General features: G+C 40.9%; 1 protein-coding gene across 5 annotated transcripts in view; it reads left to right on the top strand.

The window, feature by feature from the left end:
* Nucleotides 1–18,773, top strand: part of CA10 (carbonic anhydrase 10 (inactive)) — a 574,039-nt gene that overhangs the window by 263,052 nt on the left and 292,214 nt on the right. For all 5 annotated transcript variants that reach the window (XM_017349134.4, XM_089318013.1, XM_089318012.1 and 2 more), the window contains one exon: nucleotides 1,537–1,679. In XM_017349134.4, the coding sequence (XP_017204623.1) occupies nucleotides 1,537–1,679 (143 nt within the window). The remainder of the gene's footprint in view (nucleotides 1–1,536; nucleotides 1,680–18,773) is intronic.

Genomic DNA, 18,773 nt, shown 5'->3' with positions numbered 1-18,773 from the left:
GCTCTCCCAGTAGGTCCTTTGAGTCACAGCGAATAGCTCCGGAAGAGTTTCCTCTGCAATTTTTTCCTGATCCTTTTTCTGAGGCTACCGTAACTCTGCTTTTATTAAACTAAATTTTCCCAGACTATCGGTGCGCGCCCTCACTATTCCGCCATCTTGGCTCCGCCTCTTCTCCCACTTTTGCCCAGCAGTTGCACGAAACAAACAAAGGAGTCATAGAATTTTGCATTTAAATAGGAATAGATGTACAGTATAGCCTAATTTGTCTCTGAATTATCTCCCTCTTTTAGAGTATCTTTGTCAAGTGTTGGCTAGTCTCTCTTGCCGCCATTTTCTCTGTCCATGTTATGGGCATGAATGATGGCTGCTGTAAATTAAAAATGCTATTATATATGAGTTCCTGGGAGAGCAGGTTCATTTAGAGTTCTGACTTGATTGTCATTCTCATCCTCTCTGGGAGTAACTCCCAGACTCCACCATGGCAGGGTCAGGTGGCCTTCACCTGTAGTCACATAACATTCTTGCCTTAACCTCCCCCTGCACTAAGGTCCTTGCCCTTGTGTTTATCTGCCTTCCTTGCACTTCAACCTAGTCCAGTGCTGAAACAGGAGCTCCCTGTGCCACTGGGGACTGACGAGGCAAGGAATGGCTATACGATCTCAAGGACATAGGCAGGACACGTGCAGCCAGAGCCTAGTGGAAGCGCTGAGAAAGGCAGGAGACGGCCACAGGTATACTTTCTGATTTTCACTGACATTAACTTAGTAGTAGGTTGACTCCCCACCTCCCTTGTGCTGCTCACTTCTTGTAAAGAAGAAAAATAGGAGTGGGAATTGCCATTAAACTGTATTCTAATAGACGTTTTAATGGGACAATGAAAATGAGCAGAGGTCTCCTATGGGTATTTGCACTCAGGACTCAGCATCATATTTTCCTCCCTATCCACTGACTATGTTATTCAACTGCTAGAATATTATTAGGTTAATGACAGTGATGAACTCAAGAAAGTCAAGTTGCCAAGCTCCTAGCTGGCTTTGATTGAGAGTCATGAGAATAACTCCTCCAGCTTGGTTTTGACAGCTCACAGGAAAACACCCTGTATATGCTGAATGACATTCCTTGAAAAGCTTCAAATACCTTCTAGATAGAACAAGGATGATTCTCATTTCATCCCTGCCAATTAGGAAGGCAGATATCAACTCAGAAATTGCTAAATATTTGGTATACTGCAGACAAGTTAGAAAGACATTGTGGTTTAAAACTGATGTCAGCAATAAAACATCAGAGTTAACTGTATTTGACAAAGAGGCCACAGAATAAGTGGACCTGAAATTAGAGAATCTGACTTAAAGGGATCACGAAGGTTGGATTTGGACAAGTTGTTTGCGATTCGGGTCAGGAAGCCATCAGAGCAACACCCAGGGATCCTCATAAGTGGGGACATTAGGTGGCCTTCTTTGATTTTATTATCTTTGTCCCTTAGCTCTTTTTGCATTGCTCTCCCAGCCTAATTCTGTAACTTTGTTTTCTTTCTAGTTCCTTCTTTCTGGGGATTGGTGAACTCAGCGTGGAACCTGTGCTCTGTGGGGAAGCGGCAGTCACCGGTGAACATAGAGACCAGTCACATGATCTTCGACCCCTTTCTCACCCCACTGCGCATCAACACTGGGGGAAGGAAGGTAAGCGGCCATGTTGCTTCCATCATGCGCTTGAGGATGGGGGTGGTGCTGCTTCTGAATGCTGATCCTCCAGCCTCCGGCCCTGCGTCCAGTGTGGCTTTCCACCTAGGAACGCCACACACCTCACGCCTGCTGCCGACAAACATAACTTTGTCTAAATTGTGTTTTTTCTCCCTGGCCAAACTCACATGCTTGTAATTAGTTTACACCCCTGGAGGTTGCCTGAGGTCCTATCCCTGGCACTCCATGAAGATCAGAAAACAGTTGCCTCTCTGGCATATCATGCTGGGACAATCCTTCCTCGCAGAAAACTTTTTACTGAACCTTCTTTTCATCTTAATGAGGTGAAAACAAACACAAAAAATAATGAATGTAAAACCAGACATTTACCATCCTGGGAGGAAAAACAAACAAAAATCACCTTAGATGATTTATAAGAAAATCAATAATTAATCTTCCTAGGGGTGTCTCGCTGGCTAAGAATCCAAGCTCCTTGCACAGAAATGCTGAGTGGTGCTTTGTACAGCTCACACCTAATTCCCTCCTGCCCTCTCCTCCTGCCGTGATGAGCTCCTCCTCCATGGGTGGGAGGGCAGAGTGCCCGTAGGATGTTCTCATCGCTGGAGTCTAGCATTTCGCTTGCTGGCTCATTTCTGTTTGGCTACTCTTTACTGTGGAGTGGATTGTTGAAGGCAGGAAACACACACATGCAGAAAATTGTATCTGAAGGTGATTTAGTTCTGTGAACTCAAGAGGAATGGAAATCTATTTGTGTGCAGAAAATTGTGGTTAAAATTATAGACAACCTTTGTTATGCTGGCAACTGATTCTCCAGGTTGTGAGCTCACTGGGCTCTGCTTTCTCTCCCTTTTATGCAATTTGTTCACGATGCTTACCTCAGAGTTTCTAAGTTAATTTTTTTCTGCCTTTGATGTACTGGAGTCTGTTTTCTGTTACCATATCATTGTCTGTCTGTCTGCCTCTCCCCTCTGCCCACAAAGCCAGAAGTTGTCAGTGACTTTGACTGAAGTTAAAATGTAGGAGTTAAAAGATATTGCACATGATTGGGATCTTACAGCAAAGTAGTATTTGTGTTCTGTTTTAGATACGAACTGAGATGCGTTTCTATAGAAAGGTCGTTTATGGGTCATTTAGTGTATTGCTGTCATTCCATAGAAAACTAAACTACGCTAATTATTGTTTCATGTTCAATTTTGTTTTTGTAAATCTTAAAACGAATTTGACATGACTTCTACATATACCTCTCTATGTGAATCATTCGTTTAAAGTCAAGAACATGTATGAGTCCCCTGGTCAGTATTTAAGAAGGAAAAGTTGCAATTTTAACTAAATATTCAATCATCTTTTCTTTTTCTTTTTTTTTTTTTTTAAGAAGTCATTAGGGAGTTATTGCATTCTGGGCAAGGGGAAAAGCAGTTATGAAAGAAAAAAAACCTAGGACAGATTGAGGTTTTGTACTTGAGTTCTAGAAATTCCACTAATGCTGAAGCAGAGAAACCTAAGAGGGCGTGGCCATGGGATGTTGGAGTAGATGGCAAAGGCCAGGTCCTGGGCTGTGTTGAAAAGCTGTATCTTTTTCCTAACAGTTAGGGCAAGCACTGCAACGGATCATAGGTAAAGTGTACGTTGCATGTGGGATGGAAATGATGGCAAGGTAACACAATTAGTGTTTAGATAATAATCACCTTCTATTAGACCATCTTCAGTGAAATTTTGATGTGGAAAAAAAAAAAAAGGTAACTTCTTTTTAAAATGATAAAAAAAAAAAAGGGACTGGGAGATAACCTGGTGTTCAAACTCCCTCTCTTGCTATCATTTTTGCTTGTTTATTTTGGGGGTCTTTTTTAACACAATTTTTTTTTACCCTTTCAATTCAGTAAAATGTGTCTGATCCAAATCAATTTTCAAATGCACTGGAGTTGGGATTTTGGAAACATTGACTTTGACCATGTAAATATTTATATCTGGCACGATTTGTGTTGTCAGCGGTTTGAAGAGCTGAGAACTATTTGATGGTTCGCTTTACATTTATGAAAGGTGACAAATAAAATATAGATGGTGGTGAGATAAGTAAACCAGTCATTGAATGTCTATATGTGATAGACAGTAGCTAAATTGTGTTTGTGAAGTTTTTAAAGGTGATGATAATGAGTTGAAGACTTGCTTTGCAAGTGAGGATTCAATCACTGCTCAAAATTTAGTTCTGTCTTAAAGAAACACTCAAAAGGTTTAAAAACCACGCTGAGACACTACAAGTGGGTTAGGTCTTGGAGACTTTGGACAAGGGACCATATTTCGAAGACTCAGTTGAAATGGGTGTCCGTGGGTTAAACACACCTAAGTAGCTTTGTGTTTTGTGTCCCATTTTTATACATCAGCACTATTCTTTCTGTCGTTTAAATGTATCTTATGCACAAAACCATGAAGCATCTCTGTGGCAGCCTTGACTTGTGTTGCTGCAACTATTTGAACACATTTGACTGTATGTAGGCTTACGTGATGGAATGAGGGCTTTTCTTAGCCTAGGCCAGGGCTGAAAAATCATACCCAACACAAAAGTAACAATGAATAGTAATGGAAGAAAATGAAAATGTACCATGTCTTGGATATAATTAAAAATAATAGTGTTCATTTTTACCTAAAAATAAGTTAGTTATTCTCAATGGTAGTTTTTAAGAAATGTTTGTTTGGGTTTCTTGTTGTTGTCATTGTTGGAGCAGAGTAATATTTAATCTGTCTATGTCTGACATACAAGACGCTTAAGGATAAAATCCAGAATGATTGTGTTTTTTCAAGAACACACCCTTAAGGTTGAGCTGCATGTGGATGTAAGAATCATACCTTGAAACTAACGTCCCACTGTTGGCCTTATTAAACTTAACTTCCTATATTCTAAATAGTTTTCAGCCGTTCGTTTTGTTCATTCTATATAAAGTTATCATACCAACTCAAGAATAATCAAAAAAAAAAAAAAAACAAAGGGCTAGGGGGGTGAAGGACATAATTCTTTCTTTATGGCTGCATATTACGTCAAGTTTCCATATATGGGAAGTTGTATGATGATAAAAATGATGTTTTACATGGAATTAAGCCTAGCTAGTATTTTGAAGATTGAGAATCTTGTTATTCATTAAACTTTCAGAAATTGATATTTCTTTTTATTTCTTCCGAGCATTTTTGCTCAGAGCAAAGTGAGCATATGCAGTGTGTTTGTGTATATATTATAATATGCTAGTCACATAAGTGAGCTTCTAGGTCATTTGAAAATGAAAATATATAGTGAGGAAGTTGCCCCAGAGTGAAGGACACGTGACTCCCTGTGATAATTTTGTGATATGGCTGTTTGCACAGAGTATCTGTTTCAGGTGGGCGCTGGAGGGTTAGTTAAGGGAGACCTTAGTGTTCATGGAGCAGACATGGAATGTAGAAACTTCTCTGTGTTCTAAAATACTGAAAAGGAGAAAAAAAAATTTTTTTTTTTATTTTTTGACAGGCAGAGTGGACAGTGAGAGAGAGAGACAGAGAGAAAGGTCTTCCTTTGCCGTTGGTTCACCCTCCAATGGCCGCCGCGCCCGGCGCGCTGCAACCGGCACACTGTGCTGAGCCGAAGGCAGGAGCCAGGTGCTTTTCCTGGTCTCCCATGGGGTGCAGGGCCCAAGCACTTGGGCCATCCTCCACTGCACTCCCTGGCCACAGCAGAGAGCTGGCCTGGAAGAGGGGCAACCGGGACAGAATCCGGCGCCCCAACCGGGACTAGAACCCGGTGTGCCTGCGCCGCAAGGCGGAGGATTAGCCTAGTGAGCCGCGGCGCTGGCCAGGAGAAAAATTTTTAAACCAAGCCTTAAATCCACTTGTTGCTTCTACCATTTACCAAAAAAAAAAAAAAAAAAAAAAAAAAAAAAAAAAAAAAAAAAAAAGTTCTGTACCTTCCTCAGCTTTTAACCCTTTCAATAAAATACACATCTCAGTAGTTAATGGCATGAAAATAGCTAAAGATATGCTAAATATAAAAGGTAGAGGGAGACATTGTGACATATTGTGTAAAGCTACCGCCTGCAATGCTGGCATCCCATATGGACACTGGTTAGTGTCCTGGCTGTTCCACTTCCCAATGGTCTGGGCAAACAGTAGAAGATACCCAACTGTTTGTGCCCCTGCCATCCACATGAGAGACCCAAATCAAGCTGCTGGTTCCTGGCTTTGTGGCCTTGCCTGAGCTGTTGTGGCCACCTGGGGCGTGAACCAGCAGATAGAAGATCTTTCTCTCTGTCTCTCTCTTCTCTATAACTCTGACTTTCAAATAAAATAAATAAATCTTAAAAGAAAGTAAAGGCCGGTGCCGCGGATCAATAGGCTAATCCTCCGCCTTGCGGCGCCGGCACACCAGGTTCTAGTCCCGGTCAGGGCGCCGGATTCTGTCCCAGTTGCCCCTCTTCCAGGCCAGCTCTCTGCTGTGGCCAGGGAGTGCAGTGGAGGATGGCCCAGGTCCTTGGGCCCTGCACCCCATGGGAGACCAGGAGAAGCACCTGGCTTCTGCCTTCAGATCAGCACGGTGCGCCAGCTGCAGCGGCCATTGGAGGGTGAACCAACGGCAAAGGAAGACCTTTCTCTCTGTCTCTCTCTCTCACTGTCCACTCTGCCTGTAAAAAAAAAAAAAAAAAAAAAAAAGTAGGACCTGAAATTATCTACCTAATGATCCCATTTTCATTTTGAAAACATCGATGATCATGCATAAATGACACACTGGGATTAAGGGTAATACTGTTTGTTTTTTTCTTTTCTAAAATATCTAAATTTTTCTATAACATGCGAGCCTTAATTTTATAATCTGAGCAACACCTATTGTTTTTAAACATACCAGCAAAAATATACTTGGAGTTAATCAGTGTGGTAGATAAAATAATGACCCTACCAAAGATGTCCTCACTCTCATCCACAGAACCTGGAAATATATCCCCTTACATGGAGATGTGATTACATTAAGGTTTCAACAATGGGGAGGTTCTCCTGGACTGTCTAAGTCAGCTCATCATAACCACAAAGTCTTTAAGAGGTAAAGACAGAGGCAGGAGGGTCGGAGAGAGAAAGGAGACAAGAAGATAGATGCGAATCTGAGTAAGGCAGGACCATGAGCCAATGAACACCGGTGACTTCTAGGAGCTCAAAAGTGCAAAAGAAGTGATTCTTTCCTAGAGCCTCCGGAAGGCAAGCATTGCTGCCCAAAGCTTGATTTAAGTCCAGCAAGACTGGTTTCAGATTCCTGACTCACAGAATGTAAGAAATCCGTGGTCTTCAGCCACTTGTTTTATAGTAATGCATCACAGTAGGAGGCAAATGAAATGAATAATGTGAACTTGGATATGATAGTGGTTTACAGACTGTCACAAATCATTGTCAAAACTTTTAAATGCTTTCAGAAAATTATATCCTGAAATCTCCTTTTGCCTGTACAACAAGAAAAAAAAAAAAATCCCAAGAAATCTAATCACAGACTTGTAGTATCTTAGATCTGTGACAGCATTCTAGGGAGTCGACCAGAGCCACTTTCAGCTTGTATGTGCTCCTCTCCCGTATTTCCCAGCATCCTTGATATTTCTAGGAATTCTGAACAGAGGTTTCTTCCAGTGGGTCCTGTTTGGACTCTGCTGCAAGTATTTCTTTTCTTTCTTTTTTTTTTTTTTTTTTTTTGCTTCTACTATTTGAAAGGGTACGGTTTAGTGGAATTTTATACATTCACAGTGTTCAACCATCACAACAATGAATTTCTGTAATATCTTCACCAGACTCATTGGAATCTTATAGCCATTAAACATGAACTCCCCTTTCCTACCCCTCTTCAGCCCCTGGTCATTCATTCTGTTGCCTGCTGTATGTAATGCATGGAAGTGGAATCATGCACTATTTTTCCTTTTTTATGTCTGGATTATTTTTGGAGTGAAAGTTTTCAAAATCTATTCTTATTGAGGTGTGTGTCTGAACTTAATTTTGGTTTAAGGCTGAATAATAACTGTGTCTTCCATGTTTTATTTGTCCATTCATCTCAGTGGACACTTGGTTACTTCCGTCTTTTGAAATATTGAATAATGCTATGACTATTGGCGTACAATTATCTATTTGAATCCATTCTTTAGCTCTTTTGCATATATAACAGGGGGTGAAATTGCTGGCCCTGTGGTAATTCTATGTTTAACATTTTAAGGAATTTCCATACTATTTTCCATAATGGCTCTAGCATTTTATATCCCCACCAGTAATGTGAAACAGTTCCAATTTCTCCATCTTTTTTTTTGACAAGGGCTATAAATAATAATCAAATCTTTAAATGTCAATTCATTCATATATTACATTTTTTGTACTCTATATATTACTGTATATTAAGGAAAACGTATTTGTCTTTTTGCTACTGGCCTATTTCACTAAGTATAATGGTCTTCAATTGCATCTGTTTTGTTGTAAAAGACAGGATTTCATTCTTTTTTTTTTTTTTTGGCTGAGTAGTATTCCAAAGTGTATATATACCTCAATTTCTTTACCCAGTCATCAGTTGATGGATATCTGGGTTGATTCCATATCTTTGCTATGTGAGTTGAACTACTGTAAACATGGAGGTACAGATAATTCTTTCATATGCTGGTCTCATTTCCTTTGGGTAAATTCCCAGGAGTAGAAAGGCTGAATCATATGGTAGATCTACTTTCAGATTTGAGAAATCTCCATACTGTCTTTCATAATGACTGTAATCATTTACGTTCTCACCAACAGTATATTGGTATATTTTCCCCCAAATGCTTACCACCGTTTGTTATTTTTAGATTTTTGGATGATAGGCATTCCAACTGGGGTAAGGCAAAACCTCATTGTGATTTTTATTTGCATTTCCCTGATGGCTAGTGATCCTGAGCATCTTTTCATGTTGACCATTTGTATTTCATCCTTTGAAAAATGCCTGTTCATATTTCTCTACATCTTTGATAACTTTATGTTTTGATTTTTTTTATGCTAGCCATTCTATTTTTGTGAAATGGCATCTTATTGTGGCCTTGATGTGTATTTCCCAGTTGACAGACAGACTTAAGGGCATCCTCCAATATAAACTTCAGGAGTGCAGCCAGTTCCTGGTAGAGAGTAGAAAGAAGCTCTAGGATCTGAAACATCTGGGAAGAGGCAGGTGGTAGAAATAACTGACATTGGGCTACTGGCATAGTTAGAGATACAAGAAGTTAAAAAAAATAGATACTGGCTTCAGAAGACAATGCATTCATTTTAATAATCTCAAAAGAGCATTCTTATTTGAGTTTATGCACAATAGAGGCCAAAAATCAGGTTCTCAAGGAAAATCCTGGGGTCCTTATCCACTGTTGTCATTAATTTCCTTTTAACTTCAGAATACTTGGAGCTCCTGTGAGACAGTCTCAGCAGGAGACATGGAAAACTTAAATTACATGAGTCATGGAGGCTTTAATAGATCATTTATAACCATCCCTGGTGAGGAGAGTATGGGGGGAGTGGCTAGCAGAACCTGGAGAGGAGCAAGCTGCAGGGAGCAACACCTGACCCACACTGAGGGAAGCAGCCAGCTCAGTGCCACCTATGGGGATGGAGCCGAGAAATAAAGATCCCAACTGCACTCCTTTCCCTCTCCTCCTGAGTCTGGCTCACGTAGGAGAGAAGTGAGAAACCAAGACAACCTGTAGACTCAGATGGAAGACATTCACACAAAGCTGAAGGTGTATCCACAAGACCATTTCTGTACTTGGTGGAATTCATTGTTACCTAAAAAATTGGATACAGACACTTCAGCCCAGTGAGATTATAATACTTAAGAAACTGGATATATCTAACCTTGCCTTGTGATCTGTGCTTTGGTCACAGTATGCCCTTACCTGACATGCCTCAGGACTTCCAATCCCAGCCTCCATGATTCTGTTGATGCCTCCTCCATGAAACACCTGCTGACCTCTTTAACTGACTGGAAATCTCTCTTCATTTGGCTTCTAATGTACCTTACTTATATTTATGCTGGAGCTTGAGCCTTAATCTATAGTATATCAGCCTTATTATTCCTTATAAGAAACTATAGATATTAGCCCTTTGACCAAGAATTCCTCAACATAAATATACTGTCATATTTTTTATTTCATATTCTTGGAGCAGTCTATGATAGTATTTGTTGATTTTATTAAACTGAAATTATACCTGGGGAAGGGCATTTAGCGTAGCAATGAAGATGCTAGTAAGGACATGTGTATTCCACTTCGGAATACCTCAGTTTTATTCCTTACTCTGGCTCCTGATTCCATCTTCTTGCTAATGAAGGCCCCTGGAGTCAGTGTTGATACCTCAAGTAATTAGGTTCTTGCAACCATGTGGGAGACCCGGATTGAGTTCCTAGCCTCTGGCTTTGATGCAGTCCTGGTTGTTGTAGGCATTTTCGGAATAAGCCAGCAGATGAGATAGCTCTCCCTCCCACCTCTTTCTCTGTGTATCTTTTAAATAAATAAACGTTTTTTAATATTGTTACCATTCAAGGTAGCAAAAATATAGGAAGTCCTCTGATGAAAAGTAACTTTGATGTCAATTAAATCTTCCACTAAAACTGTTCTTTAGGGATTGTAGTTGTTGTGAAACATTGAAATAAGTTGAAAAACTAAGGAATGTGAATAGGTTTCATACTTAAAATTTTACTCATTTTCTATTATTTTTTTTTAACAGGCAAAGTGGACAGTGAGAGAGAGAGACAGAGAGAAAGGTCCTCCTTTTGCCGTTGGTTCACCCTCCAATGGCCACCACGGCCGGTGCACCGCGCTGATCCAATGGCAGGAGCCAGGTACTTCTCCTGGTCTCCCATGGGGTGCAGGACCCAAGGACTTGAGCCATCTTCCACTGCCTTCCCTGGCCACAGCAGAGAGCTGGCCTGGAAGAGGGGCAACTGGGACAGAATCCGGCGCCCTGACCGGGACTAGAACCCGGTGTGCCGGCGCCGCAAGGCAGAGGATTAGCCTAGTGAGCCGCAGTGCCGGCCACTCATTTACTATTTTTAGACTTCCCCGTGAATCTCATAACAAACTTTAGTTGACCATAATTAATCACTGTCATTCACCACATGTCTGCTTTGCTATGTTCTGAAACCTTGCGCTTGTGAGGCATTTATATTCCTTCAAGAAATTTATGATATATTTAGGGAAATATTATAGGTACTCAGGAGCTAAATGGCAGAAACTGCTTAAATAACTATTTGAGATATTAATGAAATAGATATTAAAGAAGTGGTGAAATGATTAACTAGCAAATCAGACATTTTGCCTTTAATTTTTAATGGGGTAAGAAGTCAGTTGAGTTAGGCTTTATGGAGGTGCTAGGATGTGCACTAGCATGGCAAGTAGGGAGGGTGAAATAGTTTGCATGAAGATCTTCAAGTGCCAAAGGATCTGGGTCCGTGTGTAGAAATGTTGAAAAAAAGGTAAATGTAGGTCCACGTTGTCATCTAAGTATGTTGCTATGATGCTGATTTTTGTTGGTTAACTGATGTCAAACCTTTGTAAATAAGTATCTTTACATATTTGGAACTCATTAGCCATCTTTAAGCACCATGAGTCTTTAAACACAGAAGCTCCAATAAGAAAATTGTATGTATAACCTTATGCATATTTGCAGATATAGTAGATCCTTAAGAGATACAGCAGAAGTGTATGTAATTCTCACTTCTCTGTATTTTGTGGTTTGATAAGTTTCTTGATATTATTGATAATATTCTTCTCAGACACAAGCAGCAAATGACATGTTTATTTGTGTCTATTTCTAACCAACAAGGAAGAGTTTAGCCTTGTGGAGTGGACAATAACTCCGGGAGGAAGTAGGTGTGGGACCTTAGAAAGTATAGTATCCAAGGTGAAACTAAAGAAAAAGGATGCTTGGTCTTGACAGATCTGGTTATGAAAACTTCAAAAGGCAAATTTTTAAAAATGGTACTTTAAAATAGAGATATGATCTCATTGCCTCGTGGAAGATGACTCCAGAGGACTGGGAGCTCTTAGAAATGAAATTATGATAATACAATTACAAATAATGACACCAGAGAAAAAGAAACTGGTAGCAGCTAGAGATGTGAATGTGGCTACATGGGGAGTTTTTGTGAGAAATAATATTTTTAAATGGCTCATGAGAGTTGTGAAATTGTTGCCCACAGCCAAGGAGGAGGACAAAAGGAGAAATGATTGGTAAGAAATGGTTTTAGAGAGACTAAGGCCCAAAATGAACTGAGTCTTCCAGAAAATGAAAGAGCTTTTAACAGTTATAGTTTGAGGAAGCAAGAGCAGTTAGACAATCTAGACCTTCCATTTGAGAGAAAGTAGATGCCCACACATGAGCTGATGCAGGACCTGGGTCTGGATTTCAGGTTTACCACCAACCAGCCACAGAAAAGGGTTTTAATCTCTCTGAGGTTCAGGTTTCTCATTTTTAAAGGGAAATCTTAATAGTAGCCATTTTGTAGGTTTGTGGTAATTATGTGACCCCCAAAATACTGTTATTAGGCTGGCGCAATACAAGTTATTAGGCAAGTGACTGGCAGAGTACATGTTCAACAATTGTTAGCTACCAACCGAGACGGTGCTATTTTGTTAGTGAGAAAACATAGTTTAACTCCCACTCGAACTTTTTTTTTTTGTCAAAGAAACCAGTGTTCAGATTGGAGTTACTAACATGCATGTCAAAAGGTGAAGTTATTGCAGTTCCTTGGATGACAGAAAAAGAATTCAGAACTATCTTGGTAGGATTCCTGACCCAAAAGTTTGAAATTGTGGAGGCACAAACATATAGGATTAGTTTCCAGTTTCTAATATAAAAAGTTTCACAGATTTAGGCTACAAGAACATTACACATGAAGAAGCAGAAGGAGTTAATGGATAATATACCCCATATGAGCAGATAGCACAAGGAAGATGCGTAGTTTGTACGATACACTCATGATAAGTGAAGCCATTGTTAAGACTATACCCTTCACAGAGGAAGGAGACAGCATCTGGGATATTACAGTCAGGTTCCCCAGCACTGATGGTTAGATTAATTAATGGAAAAGGCATTGGAAATATGAAATACAGATGAAGAGAAACAAAAAGTCACAATGTTCTGTCATCTAAGGATCTGAAAAACTTTTTTTTAGGTATCTGAAAGGAAAAGATGATAAGGAGTTGTTAGGGCTGCCGTCTACGTATTCCTGTCCCATACAGCAGCTTCAGACCCAGGCAACTAGCCCTGATTTTTGGACCAAACTTTAGTTCAAAACAGAAATGGGATCTCTGTGGAAACAGATTAACCTATTTCTGTATTTTCTGAGACCAGATTGACAGGCACTGAGGGGCACTTGAGATTGTAGGGCATGCTCGAGCCACAGGTGACAGCTCTGGCTTGACGTGCAAACCCCTTTTCACCTTGCAAATTATTTGATTCTATGTGAGAAGTGGTAGAACAGAACACATGGAATATATTTGCTTGAGGCTGACTCCAGGATGAAGATTTAATAGGATATGAGCCCTCTTAAAGGAAAACACACTGTGAATCACTAGCATTGACTTCTTCTCAACATCTATAAAAGTATTGCTTGGAATTTTGGATACAGCGCTCTTTCTCCTTTAGGACATTTTGCTATGAGTAGCCATAATGAAGAATTGGGGGCCAATGATTGTTACAAGAAAGCATTTTGATTAAAGATAAAGAACTGAGGCCAAAGGAGTTGTGTCTGTACCGCGAGCAGGGCTTTTTGCAGGGATGGGAATGTTTCTGTATGTGGTGGTGAAATGTGATGAATGATCAAGCAGCGTGAGAAGGACAGAGATGCTGTATTCTGAGTTGGGAAACAGGTTCAATGCAAAGGCTTCTCTTGTGGGGAGCAGGTTCTCATGCTCTGTTGCCAGCCATAGATTTGGGCCAAGGATTACAACTCTCTATCTTGGCAGTTCTTTGCAATGTTTTCCTCTTGATATCATCCAGAAAATCAATGCAGAGTCATTAAGCAGGTCTCCCAAGAAAACACCTGCTTATTGGCATTAGTATTTTATAAATGCATCTACCTCTCCCTCATGCTTTACTCTTCCGATAAATATTAGAAAAAGACTTTGCTTGCATCCCCTGCTTTTTGTTGTGTCCTTATCCCTATCCTTCTCACGTTTCTTCCTTCTTCATCTCTCTTATCCTTTTATCCCTTCTCCAAATTCCTCCAGTCTTCCCTCTCCCTTTACTCCTTTCCGTGTATCGTCTCCACTTCCTGTCCTCCCTCCTTCATTTGGACCTGAGTACATGTGGCCATGACCTAATTTTACAGACTACTTTGCAGTGAGCTTCATCTCTCAAGCAGCCAGGACAAATGGTTCTGTCTCATTTAAGAAGACAAAGCCAATGGAGAACCTGAGCAACAACAGAAACAGTCACATACCCCAGAGAAGGTTTTGATTTTCATATAAAAAAAACTGGTATCCATTGTACGCTTTCTCCAAGAAGACTCTGAAATCAATTCACCTGTTCCCTGTAAGCCTGATCGTTTGGCTGGATAAACCAGCAAAGCTGCCCTCTGTGAACTGCAGATGCTGAATCTTAATAAAGGGATATTATTGCCAGGAAACCAAGTATCTTTGGTCTGGAAATTAAAAATAAGAAATTTCCCCACCATTTGGGGGAAAAAATCAGTTAGATTCTGTTTGAAGGACTGAAGAAAATACTCATTTTATTCTAAATGCTCTAAAGCAAAAGAACTAGATTACAACTAAAAAGCTGGACTAAAAATGTATTAATGGGAATCTATATGGTGTAAACAATTGAACATCTGAACAACTATCAGATTTAATTTTTTCTATGGAAATTTAATGTCAAATGGAAACAACTTCAATGATGCTGCATGAAAGATTAAGAATAACTGTAATAACTATCTTTTTCCAGTATCACACTTTTTTTAACATTTTAGAATGTAGGTTTTCCGTTCCTTTCTCTGTAGTGTACCAGGGCCAAACTGCATGTAATGTGAGCATTAGCCTAACATCTTTTTTTCTTTTTGAGTAAACCCAGTAGCTATTCAGTAAGGCAACTGTTTTGTTAATGTTAACATTGCCCGCCTAATGTCCTGAACAGGTTATGTTCCTGTCTCTACTCAGATCTTCATCAGATGGGACACCTAATATGTTATGAGTCTGCTCTGGCCTTAATTCTGAAACACACATGTTCTGACCCATACACAAAGCACATCTGGTATTATATGACAAAGTTACATGACCTCAATGGATGAAAACTAACATGCCCAACAGATTGGTATGTCCTATCCCATAGGCACCTAACAAACTAGCAGCATCTAACCTGCCTGAAAGTGTTTTCTTCCACATTTACATGAAAAATATTCTTCATGTCACATCTAAAGAGGAGAATTTTTTCTAAATTTGTATTTTCCTCTACAATATTCAGAAAATAATTCTTTTTTTATTGAGAAAAATTCACTCTTCTTTCACTTTTCAACCATGTAGCTATTTTTGCTAACTTTTAAACTTATGCCAGATACATTACTTGGACTATGATGAAGAAAATGGATGCATATTATATATAGCAGGTTGCTATTTAATGTTCAGTTTCTAGGTGTGTTTGAACATAAAAATCAACTTAATGCTAGTAAACTCCCAAATTGTTTATTCTGAGTTTGTGAAATTTGGATAGAATAAGATGTTGACAAAATTGCCAGTTCAAAGTAAGTGTTGTATCCCTCTTCCCTAGTCTGATGCTATCTAAGCCCAGGTTTAGAACCTTAAATGGGGACTTAAAGGGGAAGTACACATGATTTTCTGAAGAAGTAATCTCAGCTGAAAACGGCCAGGGAATTCAGCAGTTTAGCAAAGAGAGGAGTTCAACTGGAGTTCAGCTGTGGTCTGATGGCACAGGGACCACAGTGGTTATCATTCTCTCACCCACCTTTGGGGGACTAGGGAGCCAGCATTTAGCACCTCCTAAGGGAGGTATAACCTCCTGGAATTCCCATTCTCATATTCCTTGTAAAGGAGTCAGTTTAGGCTGGCTTTCGTAAGTCCACCTTGCACATCTGTTTCCAGCTCTGCATTTGATGCCATCAAGTTGGCAGCTTGAAATCCACAATGATAGTAGTATTTTTGCTACAGGAATCTGCAAATGCTACATATCAGAGCATTTCCTTCTTGGACAGCCAGGTACCCTGGGTTTACCAGAACACCCCTGCTCTCATGGCTCAAGGGCACTTTCCAGAAGGGTGAGCTGATTGCAGCCAACACTGCTAACTGAGGCACCATCCGGTGGCCTAGAAAAGGGGACCCAAGGAAGCCTATGGCTAGAATGTCTTGCATTCCAAAGCAAGTTTTAGATTTGTTATAAATGTTTATATCGGAAATGACTCCAGTGAGCATGGTTTGGCCTTCTGAAGAATTACTCAAACTGTACTGCTTGGCCCTGTATTTCATCCTCCCCAAGCCCGGGTGCCACCATCTGCCTTATAATCAGGGAGCAGGAGAGCTCAAATGTGATTAAATGAGACTCTGACTTTTCTTTAAAAAAAAAAAAAAAAAAAAAAAAAAAACCACTTTCATCCTAACTTCACTTTTCATGCATCTTTTTTCCATGCTTGCCTACGGCAAGACCATATTCCTCCTGATGACACTTTGCAATGGTAAGGTTGGCATATAGGCATGATTTATGTGCAGTTGATGCCTTGGCAATGTCCTCAGCTTTACCAGTTTAAGTGTCCACTCTGCAGACCCTGGGCAGTCCTGGTCTATTTCACAGCGTTAGCCACACTCTCCACCAGCTTCTCCATATCACTGTATTTCCAGCAGCGTAGCCCAGGACACTGCAAATCTAAGCTGCAAACATGGTCAAAAGTTCAAAGTGAGGAGATAGACGGGAGCTTTTAGGCTTTCCCAAGTAAGTGATCCTTATTCTACATATTGCCTTTTAATAATCATTTCACAGTTTCTAGATCCAAAGGTAAGATTTTAAAAAATTGGATTGGGAGTGAGGAAGTAACCCTGTGCCAGCTTTGAGTCTATGCTGTTCAATCAATTCTAAGCATTACTAGCATTTTCCTCAAGAGTATAATATACGACAACTGCCAAGCTTTCCTTTTGCGATTACAAAAAGGACAGATACTAGAGCGAGCCATATTTCAGCACTGCGGGGATATAAAAAATGAACTGCTAAAAACGGCCCAGGAGGAATGAATAGCAATAAGACATCAATGTCATCTGTGTACTGATTTGTGATGAATTTCCAAAAGGCTTAATGGTATGATGCTATGATATATAAGGGCTTCCTGAAAGTTAATAACTGTACGTTATCCACTTGGAAGAAGGTAATGGGGAAAAGTAAGTGGTCACAGATAATATAAAAATAAGAAACTTTATTAATATAGTCTAACTGTTCTGTGTGTCCTACGCTGTAGCCCTCTGTTATTAGAAATAGAAAATTAAAGGGATTGGGAAGGCATGAGGATGCTAAATGTTATACAGACACCCAGGACCACACCTTGATAAGGCCTTTAATTTGCCTCTTACTGAGCTGGAACCAGTATGACTGAAGAGAGGGGTGTGTACACCTCTTTGAGGTGAATTCACAACAACCAGAGCCCTCTGATGGAGGCGTTCAAGTGGGAATAGCCGTCTGGACAAAGTACCCTCGCCAGTTATCGTGTGGTCTGCTGTGGGGAGCAACTCAGACTAGACTGAGTTACTGGAATTAAGACTTATTCTATGCATCTGCTCTCCCACAATATGGCGCTGAGAAGGGAGTAACAACTTCTACGCAGCTGTCTCTCGCCAACTTGAGTGATGACCTGCAGGAGTTGATCCTGCTCCTGATTGGAGGAGAGCAGCGTACTCGGCGTGTGGGTAGCAGAGTTGGGATTGGTGGAAGAGGACTATAAAGGAGGAGAGAGACAACATGCACCAGGAACATCTAAGAGGAACATCTATCTGAAGGAACACCTGTGCAGCCCCCGAGAGAGCCGGCCGGCGGTGTGCCACTCCCCCGCGGAAGTGGGGAAAGTGGCAGGGGGAACCGCCCTTCCACAGAGGTGGAAGGGTCAGTAGCCAACCCGGGAAGAACCAGCAGCAAACCCGGGAAGGGCCGAGCAGACGAAAGAACAGCGCGGGGTCCTGTGTCGTTCCTCCGCGAAGAGGGGGAGTGACATAATGGTGCCGTGACTCGGATATGAAGCCTAGGCAGGGTTTAGTGTCGTTCCTCCATGAAGAGGGGGAGCGACATAATGGTGCCGTGACTCGGATATGAAGCCTAGGCAGGGTTTAGTGTCGTTCCTCCATGAAGAGGGGGAGCGACAGTCTGGCATTTCCCATATGGATCGTGTGCTTGAAACATCAACAGATACGATGCATAGGATCTTGCATAAAGTTGCACCCTTTCAGCCTGCCCTGTAGGCACAGTGTTCACTGTGGCTGTATCAGGCTACTTCTGGCTAGCTGCAAGGTGCATGGCGTATGGGCTTATCGAATGAAAACAAAATGAATGAATGAATGGAAAACATGGTTCAGATCCAGAAATTACAAATAGATAAGAAGGGGGGGGGGCAGCACCGCAGCTCACTAGGCTAATCCTCCGCCTACGGCACCAGCATACTGGGTAGTCCCAGTCGGAAACCAGATTCTGTCCCAGTTGCTCCTCTTCCAGTCCAGCTCTCTGCTGTGGCCCCAGAAGGCAGTGGAGGATGGCCCAGGTCCTTGGGCCCTGCACCCGCATAGGAGACCAGGAGAGGCACCTGGCTCCTGGCTTTGGATTGGCGTAGCGCGCCGGCCGTAGCGGCCACTTGGGGGGTGAACCAACAGAAGGAAGACTTCTTTCTCTCTCTCTCTCTAACTCTCTCTCTCTCTAACTCTGTCAAAAAATTAAAGAAAAGGAAAAAGAGGGAATTGAACTAAATATATTTAGGACTTTATCCACTTATGCATACATTTTTTATCTCATTTAATTCCTGCAGATAACCCAAAATGGTCAGTTGTACAGACCAGAGCACAGAAATTTATACTTGTTAAATAATTTACCCGGAGTTGCAGGGATGACAAG

The sequence above is a fragment of the Oryctolagus cuniculus genome, chromosome 17 (genome assembly GCF_051225735.1).
Source record: "Oryctolagus cuniculus isolate XC-2025 breed Fujian yellow rabbit chromosome 17, ASM5122573v1, whole genome shotgun sequence".
In the NCBI taxonomy this organism is placed as follows: Eukaryota; Metazoa; Chordata; class Mammalia; order Lagomorpha; family Leporidae; genus Oryctolagus; species Oryctolagus cuniculus.
Note: the sequence above shows the minus strand (reverse complement) of the source record. Positions and strands in the feature narration are given on the sequence as shown.